General features: G+C 37.4%; 3 protein-coding genes and 1 pseudogene across 6 annotated transcripts; 3 read left to right on the forward strand and 1 right to left on the reverse strand.

The window, feature by feature from the left end:
• The first annotated feature begins 92 nt into the window (after window positions 1-92).
• On the forward strand, window positions 93-5,858 carry LOC120010939 (annotated as a pseudogene).
• LOC120010943 lies at window positions 5,782-6,980 on the forward strand. 3 transcript variants are annotated; one of them, XM_038861899.1, is made up of 4 exons: window positions 5,782-5,923; window positions 6,044-6,281; window positions 6,376-6,420; window positions 6,752-6,980. In XM_038861899.1, the coding sequence occupies exons 1-4, from the start codon at window positions 5,905-5,907 to the stop codon at window positions 6,807-6,809; spliced, it is 360 nt and encodes a 119-aa protein (XP_038717827.1). In that variant the 5' UTR covers window positions 5,782-5,904; the 3' UTR covers window positions 6,810-6,980. The 3 variants fall into 3 exon arrangements, with proteins under 3 accessions (XP_038717827.1, XP_038717826.1, XP_038717825.1); XM_038861898.1 differs by having other exon boundaries at window positions 5,784-5,923; window positions 6,032-6,281; XM_038861897.1 differs by having other exon boundaries at window positions 5,871-6,281.
• Window positions 6,981-11,143: 4,163 nt separating this feature from the next.
• LOC120011265 (coniferyl alcohol acyltransferase) lies at window positions 11,144-13,013 on the forward strand. The gene is made up of 2 exons (XM_038862341.1): window positions 11,144-11,602; window positions 11,874-13,013. The coding sequence occupies exons 1-2, from the start codon at window positions 11,174-11,176 to the stop codon at window positions 12,840-12,842; spliced, it is 1,398 nt and encodes a 465-aa protein (XP_038718269.1). The 5' UTR covers window positions 11,144-11,173; the 3' UTR covers window positions 12,843-13,013.
• Window positions 13,014-16,404: 3,391 nt separating this feature from the next.
• LOC120011264 lies at window positions 16,405-23,822 on the reverse strand. 2 transcript variants are annotated; one of them, XM_038862338.1, is made up of 14 exons: window positions 23,620-23,822; window positions 22,532-22,579; window positions 22,226-22,380; window positions 21,977-22,079; window positions 21,642-21,731; window positions 21,032-21,145; window positions 20,607-20,792; window positions 19,925-20,029; window positions 18,953-19,458; window positions 18,249-18,348; window positions 18,091-18,150; window positions 17,698-17,790; window positions 17,456-17,575; window positions 16,405-17,363 (listed from the first exon to the last, which is right to left on the reverse strand). In XM_038862338.1, the coding sequence occupies exons 3-14, from the start codon at window positions 22,261-22,263 to the stop codon at window positions 17,043-17,045; spliced, it is 1,836 nt and encodes a 611-aa protein (XP_038718266.1). In that variant the 5' UTR covers window positions 22,264-22,380; window positions 22,532-22,579; window positions 23,620-23,822; the 3' UTR covers window positions 16,405-17,042. The 2 variants fall into 2 exon arrangements, with proteins under 2 accessions (XP_038718266.1, XP_038718267.1); XM_038862339.1 differs by lacking the exon at window positions 22,532-22,579.
• Window positions 23,823-24,526: the final 704 nt, after the last annotated feature.

Raw genomic sequence — 24,526 nt, forward strand, 5'->3', positions numbered from 1 at the left:
TAGAGTTTAAATCCTACGTTGAAACTCACTCAGATGTCATCAGACTACTGATTGGTAAATTCCGCAATCAAAGATAATATAAGGTGCGAATAGTCTAGTGCGACCTGAATCCGGCGGCTGGCAGATATTCGACGAGGTGTGGAGGAAGTTTTCCGGGTTAGGTCAGCCCTCCAGGACGAGTCGCCCAGATGAAAGTCAGTCCTTAGATGCATTGCTTATAAGAGTGTCACGGCCCAATCCTCTTGCCAACCAAAGCCCAACCGACGCCCTTACGGGCCGGCTGTAACCAAGGCCCATGGGCTGAATCCCATGAAAACCTTGGCTGGTAGGGTGAGAAGGGACCGCGCTTATAAACTAGCACTTTCCTCCTCACCTAACCGATGTGGGACTCATGACAAACCCCACCCCTTCAAGACCAACGCCCACGTTGGTCGAGCACCATGGCGGCCTGCACTCTGTCTGAGGCTTTCACCCGGCTAGCACCCTCAACAGGGTACACACTCAACAGTGTACGGGGTCAACAGGTAGCCCTTTCCATGGCCTTTCCAGGGTCCCTGGGCCTGGCTCGAAGGGCCGGTTAAGTGTGGGCTCCGATACCAATTGTCACGGCCCAATCCTCTTGCCAACCAAAGCCCAACCGACGCCCTTACGGGCCGGCTGTAACCAAGACCCATGGGCTGAATCCCATGAAAACCTTGGCTGGTAGGGTGAGAAGGGACCGCGCTTATAAACTAGCACTTTCCTCCTCACCTAACCGATGTGGGACTCATGACAAAGAGAGGGACCTATGTGTGAGTTCGCGATTCCTGGTGCTGTCAACACCACCGTCCTCGTCGTTGGCGCCACAAGTCGCATTGGACGCATCCTTATCCGCAAGCTCATGCTGAGAGGTTACACCGTCAAGGTTCGCTTAAATCTCAATTAATTGATTTTGTTTGCATCACTGTAATTATTAGGGTTTTTTTGAAAACGAATTGGGTCTGGTGATTAGGCTCTGGTGAGAAAGGCTGATCAGGAGGTGGTGGACATGCTGCCGAGGTCGGTGGAGATTGTGGTTGGGGATGTGGGTGATCAGTCCACGCTTGGGACTGCTGTGGAAGGTTGCAACAAGATTATTTACGGCGCTACTGCTCGTTCTACCGTCACAGCTGATCTTAACAGGGTAGATTATCAAGGGGTTTACAATCTAAGGCATTTCAGGACTACGACAACCAGTTGGCTCAACTACGAGCTGGTAAAAGCAGCAAGAGCAAGCTGTTGCTGGCTAAGTTAAAGAATGCTGATTCACTCGAAGGGTGGGAAGTTCGCCAGGGTACTTACTTTCAAGATGTGCTTGCTACTAAGTACGAAGCAGGGATGGATGCCAAGTTCGAGTTCACGGACAATGGAGAAGCTGTTTTCTCAGGTAGAATCATACCTCTTGTGTAACCTGTTTTGAGACCTTTAATAGTAATTCAAACGGTTCTATATATTCATCATCAATGCCAATTCAATCTTTGAATCAATATGTTCGTCGAGGCTATGTCTTCACCAGAGGAGGGTATATTGAACTATCAAAAAAGCTTCAACTTCCTCTGGGTTCTACCCTCGACAGGTACACGGTACTTAAATTTATGTTGTACGTGGTCTCTTATGTCACTATAAACTGGTTATGCACGGGAATCTTGCTGAATGATCTGAGAGTGATTTCCGCAATAATCAAACTTTGCATTGTTAGGTATGAAGGTTTGGTTTTTTCTGTTGGTGGGAATGGAAGATCATATGTTGTGATTCTTGAAGCTTGCTCTTCTGCAGAGACAACTCAAAGCAAATTGTGTTTTGCTAGAATTAGCACAAAAGTTGGATTTTGTAGGGTAAGGTTGGCTAATTTTTACCTCAGAAACCGTGGATCCTTCATTTAGTAGCTTTTGTGAAGGATTGAACACCGTGTGTGCATCCTATATATATCACTGGCAGGTCAGAGTGCCATTTTCATCTTTTCGTCCAGTGAAACCAGATGATCCACCATTAGATCCGTTCCTTGTACACACACTGACCATACGCTTCGAGCCCAGAAGGCAGGTTTGTTCATGATTATTCTGATATCTTGAATAAAGTTAGTTATATTATTTGTCAAATGTCTATACTTGTTAAAAGTGAAAGGGATTTTCATCTGTGTGTACTTCGATTTTTTGATGACTTTCTAGATATAGTTGAGTCTTTTCCTTGAACACCTTTTCCAGATGTTGGTTTTGACCGCATGTTGTATCAAATTGGCGGAGAATGGATCATGATGATGCTTTGCTGAAACGGAATTAAAAGCAGCAAATTGTTTGTGTGGTGATACTAGTTAGTTTTTCTCATGGCTAGACCACTAGACCAGGTTTAAGCATTCTTGTTTTCCGTTCTGGGTTCTGGGCACACATGTCCTGCAAATTAAGTCATTGATCATAGTATTCTTTTCCCAGTACATTTTAATCATACCATTGTACTTTTAATCAGATTTTTTTGCTGGATACTTGTTCTTCCTCACTGATGTAGTTACTGGTCTGCAACAATTATAGCACAACCATCCCAAAACTCGGTTGTTGAAACTTGGTACTTATGAAGCGAGTATGCCTATTTCTGTCCATGTAATCTGTGAATATAAATCTGAATGCTCACATATGCATTATGCAGTAACCATTGCTTTTATGATTTTTTTAGCTTTATTATTGGTGACGATTTCTATTTTTCTTGCTAGTCTATCATATGCTTTTTTTTTCTATATTTTTGGTTTATTATTGTCTCATGGAAGAAATTCAAACTATATTCATAGTTGTTTACTTGTTTTCTTCTTAATATGGTACCCTTTCCTGCTCAACCTCCTTGCTCTCATTCTATTCTGGCTGCAGAAATCTCTTGATGGACCTGCAGGGGCGAAGCAAGACCTTAGAAACTTCAAGCTTATCTTGGAATATATCAAAGCCCTACCTGTATGTTCCGTCCGTTTGTTGCATATACAATTTGACTTTTCGCAATACTCTGTATGCTTATTTTCATTTTATATTCTACAATTCATCAAACTAATTACAGATTCATAATGTTGTGTACTTAAAATAAGGAATCAAGGATCTAGTATAGGACTAGGAGTATCCACTCATTGACTATGACTTTTAGAGAGGCCTTAAAGCGCAAATTGTTACCGGCCTATGCTTCAACATTTTTGTAAAAAGTGCCTCCTCTCAGGACTTGAGCCTGTAATTTTGGGTCACGTGTCCATTCATAGTAGTTTACATTAGACAACAATCTCTAAAGTTGAGCTTGCAATATTTTTGGTGTTATTTATCGGAGTCTCCTACTTTGTGGGGCATGGTATTCAGTAAGAATAAAGGGCAAGAACAGTATTATTCTTCATTAGGATCTTTTATTGATTCTTAAAGTGATTGAACTTTGGAGTATTAGCTTTGGTAGGAAACGGGAATGCACCATGTCTTGCGCAATCTTCTAAATGGATGATAATGTTTTACAGACTGGTCAAGAAACAGACTTTGTTTTAGTCTCATGCACACGAGTAGGACTAGAACCTACCAGAGAGCAGGTTCTGAAAGCCAAAAGGGTAGGAACTTCTTGCAGACTTCTTTTACGTTGCTCATAGTTGCTTATTCTTTGTACTTTCTCTGAAGTGATGTGTATCGGGTCAATGTTTTCCAGGATGGGGAAGATTCTCTTAGGAGGTCAGGCCTTGGGTACACGATCATTCGTCCTGGTCCTTTAGAGGTCATATTATGCCGTATCTTTAGTAGATCACCACATATTTGATTTAGCAGGAGTAAATGCGTGATTGATGGCCAATAAACATTGTACCTTTTTGGTTGTTGGCGAACCTGTGTTTCTACATGGTAATGGTTTACCATGTGTTTTTTTTTTTCTCTGTTAGACACAGGAGTAAAAAATAAATCACTGCAATGATTTTGTGCTACAAAGCAGTAGTAAGAGTTTTTTTTTTTTGTTGCTGTACTAATAAATGCCCGATTTCTCCACCTCCTGTGAAGTTTCTTTTCATGTTGAAAATGGCCTGTACATATTATAAGCCTATGCACGTGAAGAACTGTATTTGTTATATATCAATATTATTTTCCCTCTTGCGGATGTAGAATCAACCTTTTCTGATATTTTATCAGACCTCTCTTCTGAGATGATAACTACATTTGAGTGGCTCTGAATATGGAGAAAATAATGTAGTCTCCTGCTTCTTTTGCAGGAAGAGCCTGGTGGCCAGCGTGCTCTCATATTTGATCAAGGAAATAAGATTACTCAGGTGAATATTCGTGTGACATACAAAATAAATTTATTAGTTGACCACTTGAACCATATCAAGTCTTAACGTTGTTCTTTTTATAGGGCATAAGCTGTGTTGATGTGGCTGATATCTGTGTGAAGGCTTTGCATGATTCAACAGCAAGAAACAGGAGCTTTGCTGTAATATTCTGTTCGGTTTTTGAAGTTGAATATGGGTGAAGGTAGAACTAAAGTAATTATGATAATTTTCTCCAGGTTTGCCACGAGTATGTTACTGACCAAGGGAAGGAGCTGTATGAACTGGTAAGGATGATCAACACTTTTCTAATCAATTATACTTCTCTAGGCTTTTAATGACTTGCTTCCTGATGTAAGGAATCTATTCTCCACATAAGTTGCACATCTTCCCGATAAAGCAAATAACAACTTGACACCGGCACTCTGTGTTCTAGAGAAAAATACCTGATCATCCTCTTGAGCAATTCACCGTAAGCCTCTCGGGAAATTATATTACCAGTGGGACTGACCCGATGCCTGCCAGAGAAAGACAAGCGAGTGTCTGATACTTGTTCATCATTTACATGTATGTTTTGTAAAGCAACCATAAATTACATAATTATTTTTGTTTTTTGATGTACCATAATCATTTTCTCTGTGTGTATAATCATAATCTTAGATTATGTCTACATACCAGGTATAGTCAATAGGCAACACGGGTATTATGTTATTCACATGATATATGAGCTGAGTTTGTCTAATTAACGAGAAATCTTCAGTGTCTTGGGAAGAAATTGTTAACATATTGGGCCCCTTGTCCAACCCCTTAAAAGGCCTATTAGGAGGTAGGAGGAAACCCTCATTTAAACCACACACCAGCCCTCTTTCCAACCGATGTGGGATACTCAACATCCCCCCTCACGTGTGGGTTGGTCCAACTCCGAGAAGCCCACCACGTGAAAGCCCATCGCGTTGGACTGGCTTCGATACCATGTTAACATATTGGGCCCCTTGTCCAACCCCTTAAAAGGCCTATTAGGAGGTAGAAGGAAACCCTCATTTAAACCACACACCAGCCCTCTTTCCAACCGATGTGGGATACTCAACAGAAATGATACTGAGGAAATCCATGAAAGATGTTGTTGGGCGGAATGAAAGTAATTTAGTAAAGGAGCCATTTTTTTGGCATGAAAATTGAGAGAGAGCTGAAGGGAAAGAATGCAAGGAGAGAATCTGTCTGAACTTCTGTGCAGATCTATGGAGTATTCGAAAATTGGAACTTTTGTCAAACTTGTGCTTCATTTTAACAGGGACAGGTTTTAACAGACAAATAGACAATGCTTATTTTTATCTGTTGCTGCATACTTATCTAAGTAAATTTTGTTGCAGAACATCTGATGTCAGCTGTTAAATTTTGACCTTTGTCATTGGTGGAACTCATATATGATGCTTGTGGATGCAGTGCCTCTCTCTTACATGACATAAGTTTCAGGCTGATAGAGGTGACACGTGGACCAGGGAAGACGCAAGACCAAGGACCACAAGCCAGTCTGAAAGAAGATAAGGAAGAATCAAAGGCAGATTCATGCAGTCAAAAAATGGAGCCAATCTGATTCTGAAGAATCTAAGCCAATACCTGCTCCAATAATGCTAATTAATGGCACAGGTACAGCTCTTACTCACAGAACCACAACATACGCTGTTTCTGGTCTCATCAGTTGCAAGAACAATAGAAAACTCAGCAGTAGCTGCAGCCTGAGTGTTAAGGCAACAGGGTTTTTTGCAGCAGCTGCAGTGCTTTTAGCCTCGGCAGCAGGTGCTATGGAAGCACCCGAAGAAGCAGAAACGCTAGCCAACATACCACAAACGCTCTCCGGTGAATGTGCATCGGTGAAGGATTGCAAGAAGGAGAGAATCCAAAGGCCAAAGTCAAGGAAAGCAGAGTCTTGCACAATTAAATGTGTCACTACTTGCATTAGAGGTGGAGAAGGCTCACCCGGTGAAGGTCCTCTTAACATCAGAAGGTAATATCAATACATGTACACTTGCTCCATTAATGGAGTGGTGATACTGCTTGTTCATTGTGGTTTAATAGTTTCTTAATGCTCTATTTTGCAGGCCTCTGGTGGTTTTCAAGCAAGGATTCCGAAGCCGTCATTATTGGTAAGTATTAAGTGCAAGTTTTGATTTTCTTTAGGCATAGTAGAATCTTACAGATGAAAAGTTTATGGTTTTGGGATAAAAAAAAAAAAAAAACTAGTACAGTTGTTTGTTGCCAAACTATGCACTTATTGGGAAGCAAGCAATTAAGAATTCTGTGACTTCGATTATAGAGGGCAATGAAGTTTATTACGAGCGGGCCTGATTGCCCCAATTTCGAGTCCATATCAGATGTTTAAAGAACAAGCTTGTATGATGTCATTCTCGATTACAAGTTTATTGTTTTGTGTCCTCTAGTGATCGATATTTAGTGATATTCTTTGTTTTGGTGCAGTTTGGTGGAGTGTTCAGATATCTGTAATTTGATTGGAGATGGAGATGATGGACCTTAACATGTATTTTTTTTTTTTATTTTATATGGAGAGGTTTTAATTCAATCTTACGTTTCATCTGTCAGTGAGGATCAAGATCAAGATACAGAACTTCTAATGGAAGAGCGTAAAGGAGTCATTTTGTACATCAAGAGAGAATTTATGTCAACCATTGTCAAAGGGAATCTTTAATTTGAAATTGGTGAATACTGGGGGTGTCTTTGATGCAAGCCAGAATAGAGAAGTCCAGCTACACAGGGATTTTAGCTTCAACAACCATTGATATCAATATAGATCCGTAAACATCCAAAAGGGAAGGAATCCTTATCACAAGGAGTTCCAATACAAACACTAAACTGAGATTCACTCTCACAAGAACGAGAATCACTCTCAATACACAACACTAGAGAATCACTCTCAAACTAAGAAGTTAAGGAAACTAAACAGTATCAAAAGTGCCCTAAAATCATTCATCATCAAAAGTGCCCTATTGTTGAGATACGGCCATACGGGTTGCATAAATTGCTAGTTTGCGACTTGTTAAGCTTGGGCTGGGCTTGGCTTTTAAATCCATGTTTCATGGCCTTCTTGACTTGGGCTTATAACAAGTCTTTTTGGCAAGTGGCTTATAACAAGTCACACTCTGCATCAGTGTTTCACTGGCCTCATTAGCAGCTACTTTCTCTGCATCATCTGTCCAAACCAAGGGGGGGAAAAAAAAAAGACGACAAGTGAATTAATTAAGCTTGAATACATTAGTGTTAATTAATTATCACAACAGTCGTTGACTGAGATGGTGAACTTAACCTTCGTAACTTTTAGCGTAAATAGAAGATCGTGAATTCGAGTCTCAATGTGTGTCGTCTAGGCTAAGGTCTCAACTAGTCCATGAGTGTTACGAGATCTTCCCTGTGACCATGTGACTCGGGATTTATCAGCCAGTTATCCGGTGACAGTTAGATGGGTTCTACGGTATAAAAATAATTAAATAAAAAATAAACAAAGAAAACAGAGAGACCTTTCTAGTGGCAGAGGGAGGGAGGGAAGGGAGAATATCAACAAGATGAATGTTGATGCGATGTAGGGCATCCTGGTTAAACCTTGTCCAGCCACCGTCACATCTCTCGCCACCATCTCCAAGTAATTCCTGGCATTCTCCAACGCGTCTTTTGGCACAGCTGCAGCTGCCAATTTTTCCAGTACCTTGTCCTTTATATTCCCCAAGTTCCTTATGTCCTCCACCACACCCATTGCCCCCTTACTTTGCTTATTCTCTTGGTCTTCTGCTGCTTTTATTACTACTTTGACTGCATGTTTTGGTGCGTATAGTTCTCGGTGGCGTACCTGAGTCTATGGGGGCATGGACACACTCTAAACAAGGGGTCCCTTAAATAATTCTTAAAAGTCTCTCTGTTTTCTTTATTATCATATAATTCTTAAAAGTTTAACTCTAAAAAATATTATTTAAATATGACTTTTCTAACATTTTGAGATGTAAAATCATGAATTACGTTAGTATAATAGATTTTTTCTATCAAATCACTTTCCATAGACAACATAACTAACTCATTTAACCTTTCTTGAGATATGATGGTCCGAAGATATGATTTTATCAACTTTAACTTTGAAAAACTTCTCTTGCGGAGGCTATCATTATTGGAATAGTTAACAATACTTTATATGCAATCCATGCATTTGGAAAACCACCATCTATTGTTTGCAAATGATTTAGTATTTCAATAGGCTTTTTTATTTCTTTAGGTAAAATATTACATAAAACTTTTAATTCTAAGGCTAAATCTCTTCCATCAACATCATAAAGAGTGTCGCACTTCAAAAAATTGTCAAGTTTAGTGCAATATGTTATCAAACTTTTATTATCAATTGATTGTAACTTCTTCAAATCAAACAAAAACTCAAAAGTCTCTCCATACAATTGAAGTTGTTTAAACCTACTTCTAGAAGAAGAAATAGATTTATCCACTATGTATAGAAAGTAATTAACTCTAAAGGATTCCTTAGTTGAACGTATTAAATTTTCATTGTTAATCTCATCAAATTGTCACTTTTTTCAAATTATTCGTTTTGCTTAAAAAAAGGGTTCCTAGCTACTTTTTTAGCTTCAATCATGGCATCCACAAATCCACTCTCTCTATATTGCTCAAAAAATAACATGAGTCCACTTAACTTTTCTACGACAATCTTAATACGTTCTAACCTACCGGTGTAAAACTTTAAAGTGGTCTTTGTTACTTTTTAATTGGGTTGGACCCCTCATTTTTATTAATTTGTTTCAACTCTTAATTCCTTTTCTTCATAAACTTTATAAATAATATTTGTGAGCTTTAAAATAAATTGGGGTGGGTTTTAAAATAAATTATCCTAACTAAAAAATTTCAAAAATTGACGGCCTTAGGTTAGGCCCAGGCCCAGGGCTCCTGACAGCTCTCCTTTCCCACATGATCTACATTTGTGTTTATGGTTGTGGTAGTGTTGGTTCTCTGTGTGTCCCATTTAGGTTTGATGGATGTTGATTCTTTGGTTGTTTATTCGTCTTCTGATTTGGACCTTCTTCTTTGTAGTTTCCATGGCGAAGTATCCACCAGGTCCACCACTGGAGTTTTGTGTCCTTATGCGGGAAAAAAGAGGATTTGGTTGACACGTATTTGCAGCTCTCTTTGTTACTGAGGGCCACATGTAGGAGTGTAGGACTTGGTTTGCACACACTTGTCTTGGTTGAAGCCATTCTAAGGGTCGTTCATTTCATTGAAAGATAAACTTGGGTGGGTTACGTAAAAAAAAATATTAAGTGGGTAATCGGTGAAGTGAAATTTATTTTTATATATTGTTGGATTTATAAAACCGATCAAAATATAAATATATAATATTTTTTAAATTTTATAAAAATATTTTAAACCCTAAAAGTGGATCCTAAAAATCACGACCTCATTTTAGGATTTCATACGAGAAATATATAAAGAAGTTCTCATATACGCACTAATTTTACGCACTTATTTTTTAATCATAGATATAACGAGTCCCATAACAAATGTATAGTCTCCACTTTTGTTATTTTTATATTACAATAATTGGATTGGTATTACGTAAAATTGGTGCGCATATGAGAATTCTTTAATATATATAATCTTAGTAGGTACTCTTGTCACTTCAGATACATCTACTCCAGCTAGTTGAGTACACATTTACAGCTTAACAACTTTGACATTTACGTGCCACTGCCACGTATATATTATTGATGTTATCATGTGATTCATTTCCCTAGCTCATCTACCTACCTTTGTGGGGTTGGTTTATGTGCGAACATGACCCATCATATATCAATTAACGTTAGTATCGAGGACAAGTACTTCTGAACTATATTTTAGTCATATATATATATATATGTATGTATACATGCATGCATACACATGATTTCGGTTTTGAAAAAGAAGAAAGTTGAGTTTTTCAAGTGGTGTTTGACATATCAAGTACTTCTATTAGTCAGGTTTTGATCCAAACTTAATCTTGTAGTGCTGGTTTGGTTTGGCCAAGAGGGAGATGGAAATGGAAAGAAATTCGACTAATCTAAATCAAATTTTGATTTGACAAAATGTTATATATTTATATTTTTTTGGCAGTTATATTTAGAACCTATAATTATACGTGATGAAGCATTATATATATATATATATATATATAGCTTAATTTCATGCAAACTAATCAAGTAAAATATGTATGGGTAAACTCTGGTGAATTGAACTATTTATAGATCTCATTAATCAAAATTTGAAGAAACTCAAATGACTAGCTAACAATCACACCTAACAAATTATGTTAAGATGTCAAATCTATTTTGATACCTAGATTGACTTTGTTAAAAATAAATTCATTTATGACTATTATTGAAATATCCATATATATGTGAATTCCTCTTCATAATTTACAGAACATAATTGTTTGTAAGAACACTTATATATATACACACACACTGAGAAATCAAGTTTGCCATAAATACACATATAATTTTTATTTTTTTTCTTGTCTTCACCACGTGAATTAGAGGTTTGGCCGGAGATTATTTTAGAGTTTTTGTTTGTTTGGTTTTTTCTTTCTTCTCTTATTATTAAGATAATATTATATATAATATTTAAAAAATTGAGGTATTAATTATATATATATATATATATATATTAACTTGTTTATATAAATACAAGTTTAAAAAAATTACTGTATCAAGTATATAATATACAGTATATATGAGAAGTAGGATCAATTTACATTAAAAAAATTGTCCTACTTGCCTATAAATTGGCATCTTTACCACCCCTTTCAACATCTAATCCATCAACCAAAAACATCAAAACCAAACCCAATTAATCAAAAACATGGTTGCCTGCGGAGAAGGAAAAGTGTTCAAGGTGACGGTGACGAAGAAGGAGATGGTGGCAGCAGTGTTACCATTGCAAGAGCATTGGCTGCCACTCTCAAACCTTGATTTGCTTCTCCCCCCAGTTAATGTGAGTGTTTTCTTCTGCTACAAGAAACCGATTACTTCTCTTACGATGAGTTATGGTGCCATGGTTGGTGTTCTCAAGAAAGCCTTGGCTCAAACTCTTGTGTCGTACTACGCGTTCGCCGGTGAGCTTGTCTCGAACTCTGTTGGAGAGCCTGAGATTCTCTGCAACAACAATGGCGTTGAATTCGTCGAAGCTTTTGCTGATGTTGAGCTTCAAAATCTTAATCTTTATAACCCGGATGACACCATTGAAGGAAAATTAGTCCCCAAGAAGGAGCGCGGCGTGCTTGCCGTCCAGGTTTGTAATTGAAAATTTCTCATCATCATCAAAGTCTTTGTTCCAAAAGTTTAGAGTCGGCTACATGCGTTTATGAGAACATCAACGGGAGTCAATCACGTGTATTCGTTTTCTCTATTCATTTCTATCATAGGTCATACATTCATCTACTCCTATTTTCTTCATACCATTCCAACTTTAGTTGACAATTTGTGTGACAAAAATATTATGTATGTATGTATGTACAATTGTATTCCGACTCAAGAATATTTTCTCATGTGTTTACATACAGGCTACAGAATTGAAATGTGGAGGTCTAGTGGTGGGACTCACATTTGATCATCGCATAGCCGATGCGTATTCTGCTAACATGTTCTTGGTGTCATGGGCGGAGATGGCTCGGTCTAAACCAATATCTACATTACCATCGTTCAGACGATCAACTCTTAACCCTCGACGTCCTTCTTTAAACATTGACTCATCAATTGATGACATGTACGTTCCAGTCTCAACAATTCCACCTCCCCCGGAGCACTCTACAATTGCAGCTGGCGATCATCTGGTGAGCCGGATATACTACATGAAAGCCCACGATCTAGACGGGCTCCAATCGCTCGCCAGCTCCAATTGTTGCAAAAGGACTAAGCTTGAGTCTTTCAGTGCATTATTGTGGAAAATTGTTGCCAAATCTTGTACCAAAACCAATCCCCAAAATATGGTTTCAAAAATGGGGATAGTTGTGGATGGTAGGAGCAGATTAAGCCAAGATAATGTCAATAAGGCTAAAACAATGTCCAACTACTTTGGGAATGTGGTCTCAATTCCCTATGGAGGCATCAAAGTTGATGATTTGATCGGAAAACCATTGGATTGGGTGGCCGATGAAGTCCATGAGTTCTTGGGAAATGCCATCACAAAGGAACATTTCTTGGACCTGATTGATTGGGTAGAGGCAAAACGTCCTGAATCGGCCGTGGCTAAAATATATGTTGGTGACAAAAATGATGGACCGACATTTGTCGTCTCCTCGGGCCAAAGATTCCCGGTATCCGAGATCGATTTCGGGTGGGGCAAACCCTATTTTGGATCGTACCATTTTCCGTGGGGTGGCAGCGCCGGGTATGTGATGCCGATGCCAAGTCCGACCAGGAATGGTGACTGGGTGGTGTACATGCACCTTACTAAAGGGCAGCTGGAGTTGGTTGAGGCTGAGGCTTCTCATGTGTTCAGGCCATTGAGTTATGATTATCTTAATAATTAAGCTTGATGGCAAATTAGGTTGTGAAGATATTACATCATGGATTGTGTCCTTGTACATGCACTAAGTCCTTAAATAAATGTTATATAATGTTGACATCCATATAAGTTTGTGTCTTTTAATTTGTATTTAAATTTTTTATAATTTTTATAAATACCACTGAGAAATTAAATATGCTTGCAGTCGGAATCGAATTTTGAGCACACATATATCTAACTCAGTCGATTGTCAACCGAGCCACATCTCGTTGGTCAAGTTTGATAATCTTTTCTAGTTATATATATTATTAATTACTTTTTTAATATAAGATGAGGAAATATTTAATATCCTCTGGTAGTCTCGTGCAAGTAATGAGGAGTAAGTAGGTCACTCCTTCTAAGTATGAACACCAAATAAATTATATGTTAAATTTGAAAATTTTGCATTAAAAAATCATATTAGAAAGAAAAAAAAAATTTGTGTATCATTCACACCACAAAGTGCCAATGAAATGTTGCCAGAATCTTAAGTACTAAATGTTAGGTATCACATGAAATAATTAAAATCTATTATCGATGATGTATGTGAAAGTCAAGCGACTCATACACATAAATGAGCTCATACCTATGGTCTTAAAATTTTACGTTTAGATGGGTTCCAAAAGTATATGTTATCTCATAAATATACACGGGATATGTGTAAGCACGCCATAGTGTTACACCCGAGGAGGAGTACGTGTTCAATATGGTAGGAAATCATATCCGAGGGGAGATTGTTGAGTATGCCCGTGAGCGTGCATATATAGTTAATCAATCTTAGTCGTTAGAAGAAACTTTTTTTACATTACCAAATTCTTTTTTTGTATACCATTTTTTTTTGGTTAAGTATGTTAGAATTAGTGGAGAATGAGCAAAAACAACCCTATTACATTAACTATAAATAGTGTGTGTATGTAGGTCACCCACATTAATTAGATGAAGTTAAGCTATAAAACCAACCACACTTTCTAGGGTTTATCTATGTATATATATATGAGGCAGTTAATATCATATAGTCATTAGTAGAAACTAGTCTACTTCTTCTTACCAAACCCATACATTTCTTATTGCCAGTTTTGTTCATTATTTTGAGAGAATGCAAAACACAAAAGTCTAATAATTGGAGAATCTGTCAATTAGAAATTGGTGTTTTTATAGTGAGTTGGTTTAGTTGAATATTAGATACACCTTCAAGAAACCGGTCCCTCCAAAGTCAACATGGATGACATAGATACATATTAAAATATAACCCTTCAATAGGATTAAAATTATGATGAAATTGGACTCAACACACACAAACACACATATATATAAATTTTTGTTAAAATACCACATCGAAATGATATGAGTATATAATACCCTTTATAAGGGCAAGCCCCCCTACTCTACGAACAAGTAACAATGCATTTTCCTAAGTTTAAGTGAGTCGGGCCTAGCCTACTTATTGGTCCTAGGAAGAATAAAGTCGTACAGATATCGAACAACCTAAAACGGACAATATTATTGGCATAAGTGGGTTGGGAATTTACAACAATTTTTGTTTCTATGTTTGGATTTTGCAATATCTTGAGTGACGTCGTTCATTGATTTTGTTAGATAATTAAAAGTACTTAACTAATTGATGCAACAATGAGTACCTAACTTGATTTTGTCTTGCACTTGAAATACATACACAAAATTGACATTAGACTAGACATATACATAATCAACTTCTATATATATAGAATTTTACTATACATATGGACATGAATCTAATTAGAAATTTTGTTTAAAAGTGGTTGATATCATGTTACTCAGCTAAAAGAGACAATCTCCCAAGAAGCTTCTCCCATCTACGTATCTATGTAACATATTAAAAAAAGATGTCGTGACAGTTTTTTATTTGTTTAAAAGAGATAATCCCCAACCGTTTATTATTATTATCATCTATATTATCACTTGAAAGCACGAAAAAAAAATTTAGAGCTCATGCATTGAACCACATGGCACCAAATAAAAACATAAAAAGCAGTTCATAGAGATCTCAAGTTCAAATTTCCCCATCCCTACCCTTGTACTAAAAAAAAAAGAAAAATAAATAATGAGTTATTAGAGTTACTGTAGGGGAGCAATTAATGAGGGATGCTTGTCAGGCCTCCATTGGATAGACTGTAGGAACCATGACAATTAGGTTTATTGACCATCTTCGTTTTCATGGTTAGAGCAGTCGAATCATAGAGAGGCTTTAGTCGAACAGCTCAGAATTGTACCATGGAGTGTTTGGCCGACATAGTATCATTTTTTTTTGTTCAGTTCTATAACAAAGGAATATCAAGTCCTCAATTGCCACTCAATCATGGTTAGAGCCGTCGAATCATAGAGAGGCTTTAGCCGAACAGCTTAGGATTGTATCGTAGAGTGTTTGGCCGGTATCATTTTTTTTTTTTTTTTAGTTCTGTAACAAAGGAATATCAAGCTCTCAATTGCCACTCAGTCAACAAGCTCTCAATAAAAACAAAATGTTATCGAAAAGCCCATCAAATGTTTCTTTCACAAACCTAATCTTTTGACAACATTTTTTTTGTTTGATGATGCGACGATGATATCTGTTCAAGTTCTACCCGCACAATCATACCTATATATATATATATATATATTTTCAGGTACCTAACTGCATTATTTGTCATATAATGAATTTGGATCCTAACCAACTATAATTAAATAACTAACATATGTAATACATGGACAATTCTCACACACGGGATCCCGTAGATTAATTACCGTGCGGGATTCACTTTCATCCCTTCATTAAAGCAACAGCCTGGCCCCACATCAACATAAGGCTTGTAATCAACGGCTAAAAGTGGATCCCGCACTTCAAAAGTTTTATAGGATCCCACGTGTGAGAACTCACCTGTAATACATATTATCAACCACTTTTACTTCTCGTTTCTTATGATTATTTTTGGATAATAGAGCCCCGCGTGTGGTCATGCACACTAAGCATGACGTTGTATAGTTATTTTCAGTAATTAATTTTGATAGTACCAAAAAAACAAAGCTTGGCAAGAATTACAAAGTTAAATCTCTTCCGCCATTGATCAAGATAGAGATGAGGACTCCGATTAAAGAGAAAACTTCCCAAAAATCCACACATGACACGATAACCGAGGAGAGAGCAAGTCGGTCTCGATGTAATATTGGGTGTCACCCCATCGTTACTCTGTAATCACAGCGTCCAAACTCGATGAAATCATACTCTCAAAAAATTGAGACACATGGGATCCAAAATACTGAGTCCCTTTGTCATTTCTCGTAAGCTCAATCAAAAAGTTATTTGTCTTTTAGATACTTACTTTAAGTCCGCATAGGAGAATTCATATATACATAAATTCTTCGCAGAATGACTGGCCTTAGGAAAAGCTTCATGTTGAAATTGTAATTTGTAAATTTGTAGGAGTCTGAAAACACATATAAACGTCCATAGCATATCCTTGAATTATGCTAACAATAAGTGGTGGAGCAATACTCAGAATCCTGTACATAAACTGAATTATAAGGAGGCAACATAACAATCAATGAGATTGATCTTGATATTGCTTCATTCCTAACAAAAACTAGGCGAGTTAGCTAAATAAGAAATAACACAACACAATGATTTTCTGGCATAAGCTCTCAACAGTTTAAACAGGTACAGAAATCGAACAGATTCAGTTAGAGATGTTTCCATGACTGCTTTCAACGATGAACAAGGTCGAGGCGCGAACTAGGTAACTCTCTACATGCAGAGTACAAAATCAGATACATAGGCGGATGGCTTTGGTTGATTTCCAAGTTATTCTAAAAAAAGCTAGATCAAGACCTATACAGACCAAGTACAGGTATACAACATACCTGTGCACCCCATGACCGTAAAACAAATTATTGCAACCTTTATCCAAAACTTGTCGGATTAATGCTAAAACATCATTCATCAATCTTCGTTGCGTTGTGCTTCCCTGACGGACAAAATGTACAATCCCAAAGGGGATACCACAGATCTCTCCAGCGATACGCCAAAACAACACCATCCCTGTAATGAGAAACAAGGCTGAGATTCACACCGTTGGAGATGTAGCGTAGTTCTTGTAGCATCTTTTAGTGGCCCGGACAAGTTTTGACACAGTTTCCCAGTAAGTAGAGAATGTAAGGAATGATACAAGAGGTATCACTTAAGTGGTGTTTTGTCAGGCAAGAATAGGTAACGGAAGCGAGAGTCAAAAGGAAGAATGCCACAGTTGCGAGAACCAAGAAGGCTTTGTCGTCTTTGTGAAATGCATTGCTCGACAAAGGCAGCTTGATGGGGTGGAAGGTAATGCGATATCCACACTGCCAAATTCAAATCGTCCACATAGCTTTTGGCAAAGCAGTGTAGCATTTTCGGCACCAATAGCTTCCCTTTGTAGCTAATCCCAACTGAAGCCCGAATGAAATCATGCTGAGCTTCTTGAAGCTCTTCCTCCACTTTCTCAGCTGTGTAGATCCTTACCTGCATTGGCCGTTAACCATTCTTTCTTCATTCATAGAAAGAGAAGAAAAAAATTAATAACAGATAACCAGCAGTGGAACTGTTGAAATTACCGCAGGTGATGAGTACAGTCCACAGCTAAGAGCAAAAGCTACAAGTGGTTCATATGAATCGATCGCAGATTTCCGTTGCTCCTCTGATACCTTCAACTTGTGAAGGGCAAGGAGCAGAGCCTGACGACATATTGTATTGATAAAATGTTACTGGGACCAGAACGGAATGAAATAAAAGAGAAGTGGAGGAACAAGGCAGGAAATCACAAACACTTGATTGACATCATTAATCTGGTACGTACAATTTGTGGCCTGTGTAGGGGTGGCTTCATTTTCAAAATCACATACTCGATAGCAGCCGCACTGAATGAATGGCCTCCAACAGTGTATGCTGCCTGAAGAATCAAACAAAATGATAGAAAAACCAAACTCATCAATTGATATTTTCCGAGGATACAAACAACTGAAGAAAAGTTATGCCTTCAAATAGCCTTTTGATTCTCCATTTAAAAAGCAGGGGAGTGTGAGTATAGACACACACATTTGGTCATGGACGTTACATCATGTGTTTCCCTCCTTTCAAGAAACAACTTTTAAATTTCTTAATGCAAACATTGTGGACACATGACATGAGCAGACTATAGGAAGCCTCAGAAACACGGGAAGGAAAATATTATTCCAGCCAGGTATCAAACCTTTTGCATCAACGAGAAAAGCTTCAAGTCACTTCTTGGAACTCCGTATGCCAAATACGCCTGTCGTAAAGTATATCAATTCTGATTATACTCAAATTACAAACAACGCAACAAAAAACCAAATAATAGAAAGTAAAGATAAAAAGAGAAGGCCGCACATGCATGATCAGTGCATTGTACAAGTTGATCCAGAAAGCAAGTTTCTCATGGTAGCTCAAGTGGATAGAGTTCACTCTGGCTAGTTGCTCAACAAGTGTTCTGTTCTCCAAAAAATAAAAGCAAAATGAGCATAACTCGAATATTCAGGTAATAAAAGCAAATGTAGGAAGTGTGAGACAACAATCCAACCATTAGGTAACAAAAACAAAAGTATTCAGGATAAATGAAGAGAAATAAATAATAGAGCTCTCTTCAGGTAGTTCAATAGCCATAAATTTCTGTCTTATTCAGTCAACTTATTAACTTTCATATTTGGGTGTCAAAATAATTTGAGGATGAGATTTAAGATGTAATTAAAGCAGCTTCATTCATGAACTCTTCCAATTTTGCGATGATTGTATCTGGAAGCAATCACTTGGTACCATCTTCAATAATATCCTTTCAATTCGAAAGAAGAAATAAAATAATAATGCAGAAAGCTCAATGAAAATAGGGGAAATTGCAATAAATAAACATGTAACCAGTACGAAAAATAGAAGAGAAGACATGTTCAGAAGGTGATCTAAATATAAGGCACTTAAAGCATGTTTCTATTTAGTATCCTATGCAGTAATTTCATGATAATTGGATGTCTCACATAAATGATTTTCACAGATGAAAAACCATAAAATTTTGCACCAAGAGGGAAAATAACTCATTTTACCTAAACCTCCTTAGTGCCCCCGAAGCATATTCTAGTTGCTCCTTCCCAACTGACATGCAAGAAACTTCAGTTGCCAAACCATAGTTTCCAATATCTGCCCAACTTAACTTTCCACGCACTCTATAAGGATCAAAGGTGTTCTCTGAAGCCAACACCTCAGAGTTCCTTTCTATGTCTACTCGTGGGCTCTGAACCCAGGAAGAAATCATTGAGCGCTCAGATGATGACCACCAAGATGAACTGGAAAGATGTCCCCGAGGTGACATAGTTGAACAGTGGGTCCCTGATGCAGATGATTTCGAAGGTATAGCAGAATCAGCCAGGGACACGAATATATTTTTCATACATCTTACCATCTCTTCCGATAGTAGATTAGGGTGATCCCAAAGGCCTTTAAGTGGCATTCCTTTAAAAAGTGTCCTGAATTTTACAGGCTGAGTGGAATCGGTATCTATCTTTGTGAATATTTTCTTATCACGGAAAAGCCCGGGTGAGTCCATTGCATCCTGATACAAGGTAACACCGTAAAACATGTCAACACTTGTCCCAAAAATATTTTTTTTTTATCTTTTGTCACTAATGCCCACTGAAATACAGATTGAAAGTGAGACAGTATGCAATATTACCAAGAAAGAATGGTGAACTACAGCCATTGTAAACCAGTACTTGGATTCTTGGTTAAATCTTTTTTTGCGAAGATAGCCTTCAGTAAACTTACACTGGGATATAGCTCCCTCCGTGTATATAGCTTGTGTACAGTGAAATATCTTCTTTTTTTTCCATTTTTTTAACGGTGCAAAACCTTTTCGTTTAACTATACCAAACAAGTAAAACAAGAAACTCCAGAAAGCAAGCATAATAACACAGTAATCGACATTTGGATAGATGGAATCATTATGGAATATCAAATATATTTCTTGAAAAAGAAATGAAGCTAAACTCACTACAGTGAAGGAAACACAAAGGAGATACCTCCATTGCTAGCTTTGTACAAGATGATTCACCAGTAGATTCTGATTCAGAAGAATGATGCAATTCAGAATTTGAATGCTTCAAGCACCTCAAAGAAGATGTAGTCTGGATAAAGTACGAAAATGTTAAGCATGACGCATCATTCAAAAAAAATGCATGCTAGAGGACACACACCCTGTCAGCCAAAAGGCCGGCCAAAAAGGATTAAAAAGAAGAACAACAACATCATTCTGCTATAGATAAATAGCTCAAAGAATGAATCTCCAATTTCAAAGCCTCGGAGTAGGGCTTAAGATGAAGGAATTGACAAGAGGCATGATATTTTGCACAACCTTTAGACCCTCAAGAGATGTGACTTTTTGGGATCCTTCATTTAGAAGAAGCCCTTGCAAGCCTGCTAGCTATTTGGTTCAATTATTCAACATCATTTGTGTATAAGAGCAGGTTAAATTGGATAACTTTGGTTCTTTAATGGGTAGAATTTGAAACAAGCCATGCTTGCCAAGATTAAATGATGAAACACTGTGGCTTCTACCTAAGAATGCCATACAGCTACTTAAGCTATTCTTCTGAAAGACAATGAACATAACTGAAAATATGAAAACCAAGTCGAAAATGGAAGAGAGTATAGATAATGCTTATTCAGAAATGATATTCATAAGAATTAAAGCAGATTGAATACCTGAGTTAATGTTATGCCAGACGAGCCAGTAGATATTGACTGCGTCGATAAATGCTTCAAGCGGTACTCAGCAAGCCTCCGTTCATTTCTCTCTTGACTAAGCTGGAAATGCAAAGAGATCATCTCCTGCTCTAATTTTGAAACTGTCACCTCCAAAACCGTAATATTGGAGAGAAGCTCCTGGGCCTGTATCCAAAAGAAAAGAAAAATGGATTTTAAAGAAACACAAAATCGCGTTCATCATTGGAGAATGCCCAGACACATGTAAAAAGTCCATTGAACATCATTTTGAAAACTTTAATTAGGTAGAACACAAATGCAAACAAGTGACATAACAGCATGCAATTGATTTTAAAGGAGGACTTCAGCACTAGCGAGCACAAGAATTACTGATTAAGTCAAAAATTGTAATTAGTTGTGCATACTTGTTGAGGGAGACATGATGGACTAGATAATTTAACAGCATTCTTCTCAATAGCATTTTCCAGGATAGAATGTAGTTCAATCTCTTTTTGTAGCTGCTGTTGTAATCTTTGTACCTGTTACAAAGACAGTATTTGTTGTCTTGGTAATTAGCACAGCTGTTGCCATAAGGAAATGCTTATGTAAACTAATTCGAAACATCGTAAATAACATCAACAAGATCCTTGCTAGATGTAGTTTCAACACTCATAGAGCTCGGCAAAGTATTAACACTTTAACAGTATGACAAAAAAGCTCCAATGATAACCTAATCATGTCACTACTAAATTCGTAATGGAGAGTCAGTATTCATGTAAACTGCAAGGAAGTTGCGCTGCACCGAACTTTGAAATCATGGCCCTAGTATGCTGTATGTTTACTCATACATGTGAGCTGTATATGTGCACATATGAATATATCAAAACAGAAAATATTTTGGAAGTCCTCATAATCTCTTGTATAAGGAAACAACTTTAAAAGGTTCATTATATAAACTGTGAAATCAAAACTCAGGATGGCTTCCCCTCAACAATCGATGTGGGATTTTTATCCCTTTAACACCTTTTCAACAACATCTTGCTCGAGTCTAAATCTATAAGAATAAGAGCTGTGACTTTCACCACAAAACTCAGGACTGCTAGCAGCTTCGTCATAATTCCTCACCTAAACAAACCAAAATTACTATCAATGCAAAACTTTTGTATGAACTTCAAAAAATTCAATCGAAAACTGATAATAAGTGGGTAGAAAACTCTGTTTCGAAACCAGTAGAATCCATTCGAACACAATAATAATTGCTGCATTGTTAGTTTCCAACTTTCCACCACTATCAGCACAACAGTTTCTCCATTGAAACTGATGCATCTTACCAAAGGACCAATTGAATATGTTAAATTATCAGTACTGACCTCTAATAATAAGTTATCAGCGCGAAGTTCATCCACAACAGCTAACTGAGTCTCTAAACGGCAATTACTTGCACCAGAGTGTGAACTTTTCAAGATAGAATCACTTCAAGAAGAATAGCCATTGTTAAAGAGTGAGGCAAAAAAGCAAAAACAGGAGAAATCCTGAAGAAGGGCTTGAAACAAAGGCTCATTGGTCACTACAAGAAGAAAATAAGTGTCAAAGAAAAAGGAACAAGAAATCATTCTTACTGTCGCAAGGCAGATCTTACAACTGGGTAGTCGCACATTCTGTGATTAAGAGATTTGACTTTTATCACATAAACAGCATCCCAGATTTTCCCTTAAAACTCGGCCTCTGTACTCAGAAAGAAACTATGCCCATGTACAAACAAGCATCATAAATCCTGCAAATCCATTCCAGTCATCAAATATCTAGCTTTTCTTGTACACAGGTAATTGGGAAATCCAAGAGAATTTTTTTTGCTGTCGATATTAATCTTAGAACATCTTGAGGGCATGAATGAAATTTTAGACTTGGTGAAACAACTGTGCTACCTGTGAACACATAGAAAGGACAAAACACTCTCTTGAATGCAAAGCTACCTGTCATTTTCAATACAACCATACAAATACAGTTCCAAGTGAAGACCCACAGCCAATCCAAAATTGATTGAGGAAGGTCACTAGGAAAGAAAGGGAAAAAATTCTCAAAACACAAAAATGGGTACAAGTATCATTTTGGTAATCAATAGCATAGTGCATGAAAATCAGAGTTGAGAAAAAGCAGTAATTGTGGAAATCAATAAGAATATGATTATCTCCTAAAGAGAGAGAAAATGCCCACATTGGTGAAAAGAGCAGTTTCCATTAAGATTGGTAGGGCACCCAGTCAAGAAAAATAGGTGAAATATTAACAAATTAAAATTAAAAAGAAAAAATAAATGTGGGTACCTCTCAGACACTCATGGAAGAAAAAGGTTGGTTCCATTATGAGTAAAGGTTAACATCACTTCACACAAATACCCTCAAAAGATCTTCAAGGTTGAGTCAAGGGAGAGTAGAAGAGGTTGCTTTGGTGCTCATGGTTTCTGCTTTTCACACATTTTCTCAACATAAAGGTGAATTTGAAGAAGATTTTGCTGTGGTGGGTGGGTTATGCTTTGAGAAAAGATTCTTCCAATCTATAAGCCACTGATAGAGTTAATTACAATAAATTCAGAAGCAGAAAGGGCAATCAAAAGGCAGATAATGCAGTGGCCCCTTTAACAGCCATAGGAATTTTCTTTTTTCCCACAGACCAGATGTTGACCCATCAACAATAATGATTCCCTCTTTCAGAAGTCTCTCTAACCTAAAAAAAAAAACACACAAATGTACAAAACAACACAGACCCACATTCAGATGTCAAATACCCACATAGAGAGTTTAATGCACAAATATTAGGGATGTAGCAGTGGTGCCAAAAAAACCCATATCCACTGAAATCAGAAAATGATAAACAAAAAGGGACCTTCCAGGGGAGGGCCCTTTTTGGGTCCTCAGCTTTCTCGAACAGTAAATACCATGGAGAAATAACAAATTGAAAAGACCCAAATCCAAAACCTCAAAAAAAGGTCTTCTTTTGCAAGAAAATAATACAGTACCAGTCGGATATTCTTCTTCAACTCTCGCCATCAGAGAATCCAAATGTCAACGGGCTATGTTGTTGCACGAACAGTGCTCCCTCTCTTTCACAGATTCCCTCTACAGATTCAAAATTTTCCAATGACTTGCAGAGATTTTTAAAAAACCCACAAAGAAACAAAGTGACAAAGATACAGTTGAGCTACTCCCAAGCAAATAAGAGAGATTTCAATTTAAATTAAAATAAAACAACAAAGACGAGAGAATCTACAGAACTAAACCCGAAATCCAAACTGAAAAAATTAAAATAGTGTCTGTCTTTAAAGAATACTGAGGGGTTTGACTTACTAAAAATGCTGAGGGGTTTAGTGTGTCGGTTTATGCATGGAGCCTAGTCAATCAGAGAGCGATGCTCTGCTCGTGTGTTGTCCGTTGTGCAAAACGGTTCAATCAAGACGCACACAAAACTCCATATTTAAAGAATTCTGTGTTATGTTTGAATTTTGAAATAACGAGGCCAACCGTTTGCCCGCATTTCCATTAACTCCTAATTATGATGATGCCTCTCACTCTCTCTCCTCGCAACTCAAGTCTCACTAATGCTAACCGTTGGAGTATTTATATTTGAATAATAAGAATTACTATATATTGTTGTTGGTTGTTTTTTTCCAAGGTTGTGGAAATCGGACCTCTATCTGGTCGGATCCATGACATAAAAATCAATAACTGAAATGAACTGGGTTTTTTAAAGAAATGAATGACACTCGGTTGAATGGTTGAGCTACTGACCTATGAGATTTTTTTTGTTCAAACAGTATTTCAGAGGCATATATATGCTACTATCAGTTTTTACCAACATATATACTAGCACCATATATATGTGTTGTTTGTCAAAATTGTTTGTCAAACGGATCAAAATACATGAAT

This window comes from Tripterygium wilfordii, chromosome 12 (assembly GCF_013401445.1).
Source record: "Tripterygium wilfordii isolate XIE 37 chromosome 12, ASM1340144v1, whole genome shotgun sequence".
NCBI lineage: Eukaryota > Viridiplantae > Streptophyta > Magnoliopsida > Celastrales > Celastraceae > Tripterygium > Tripterygium wilfordii.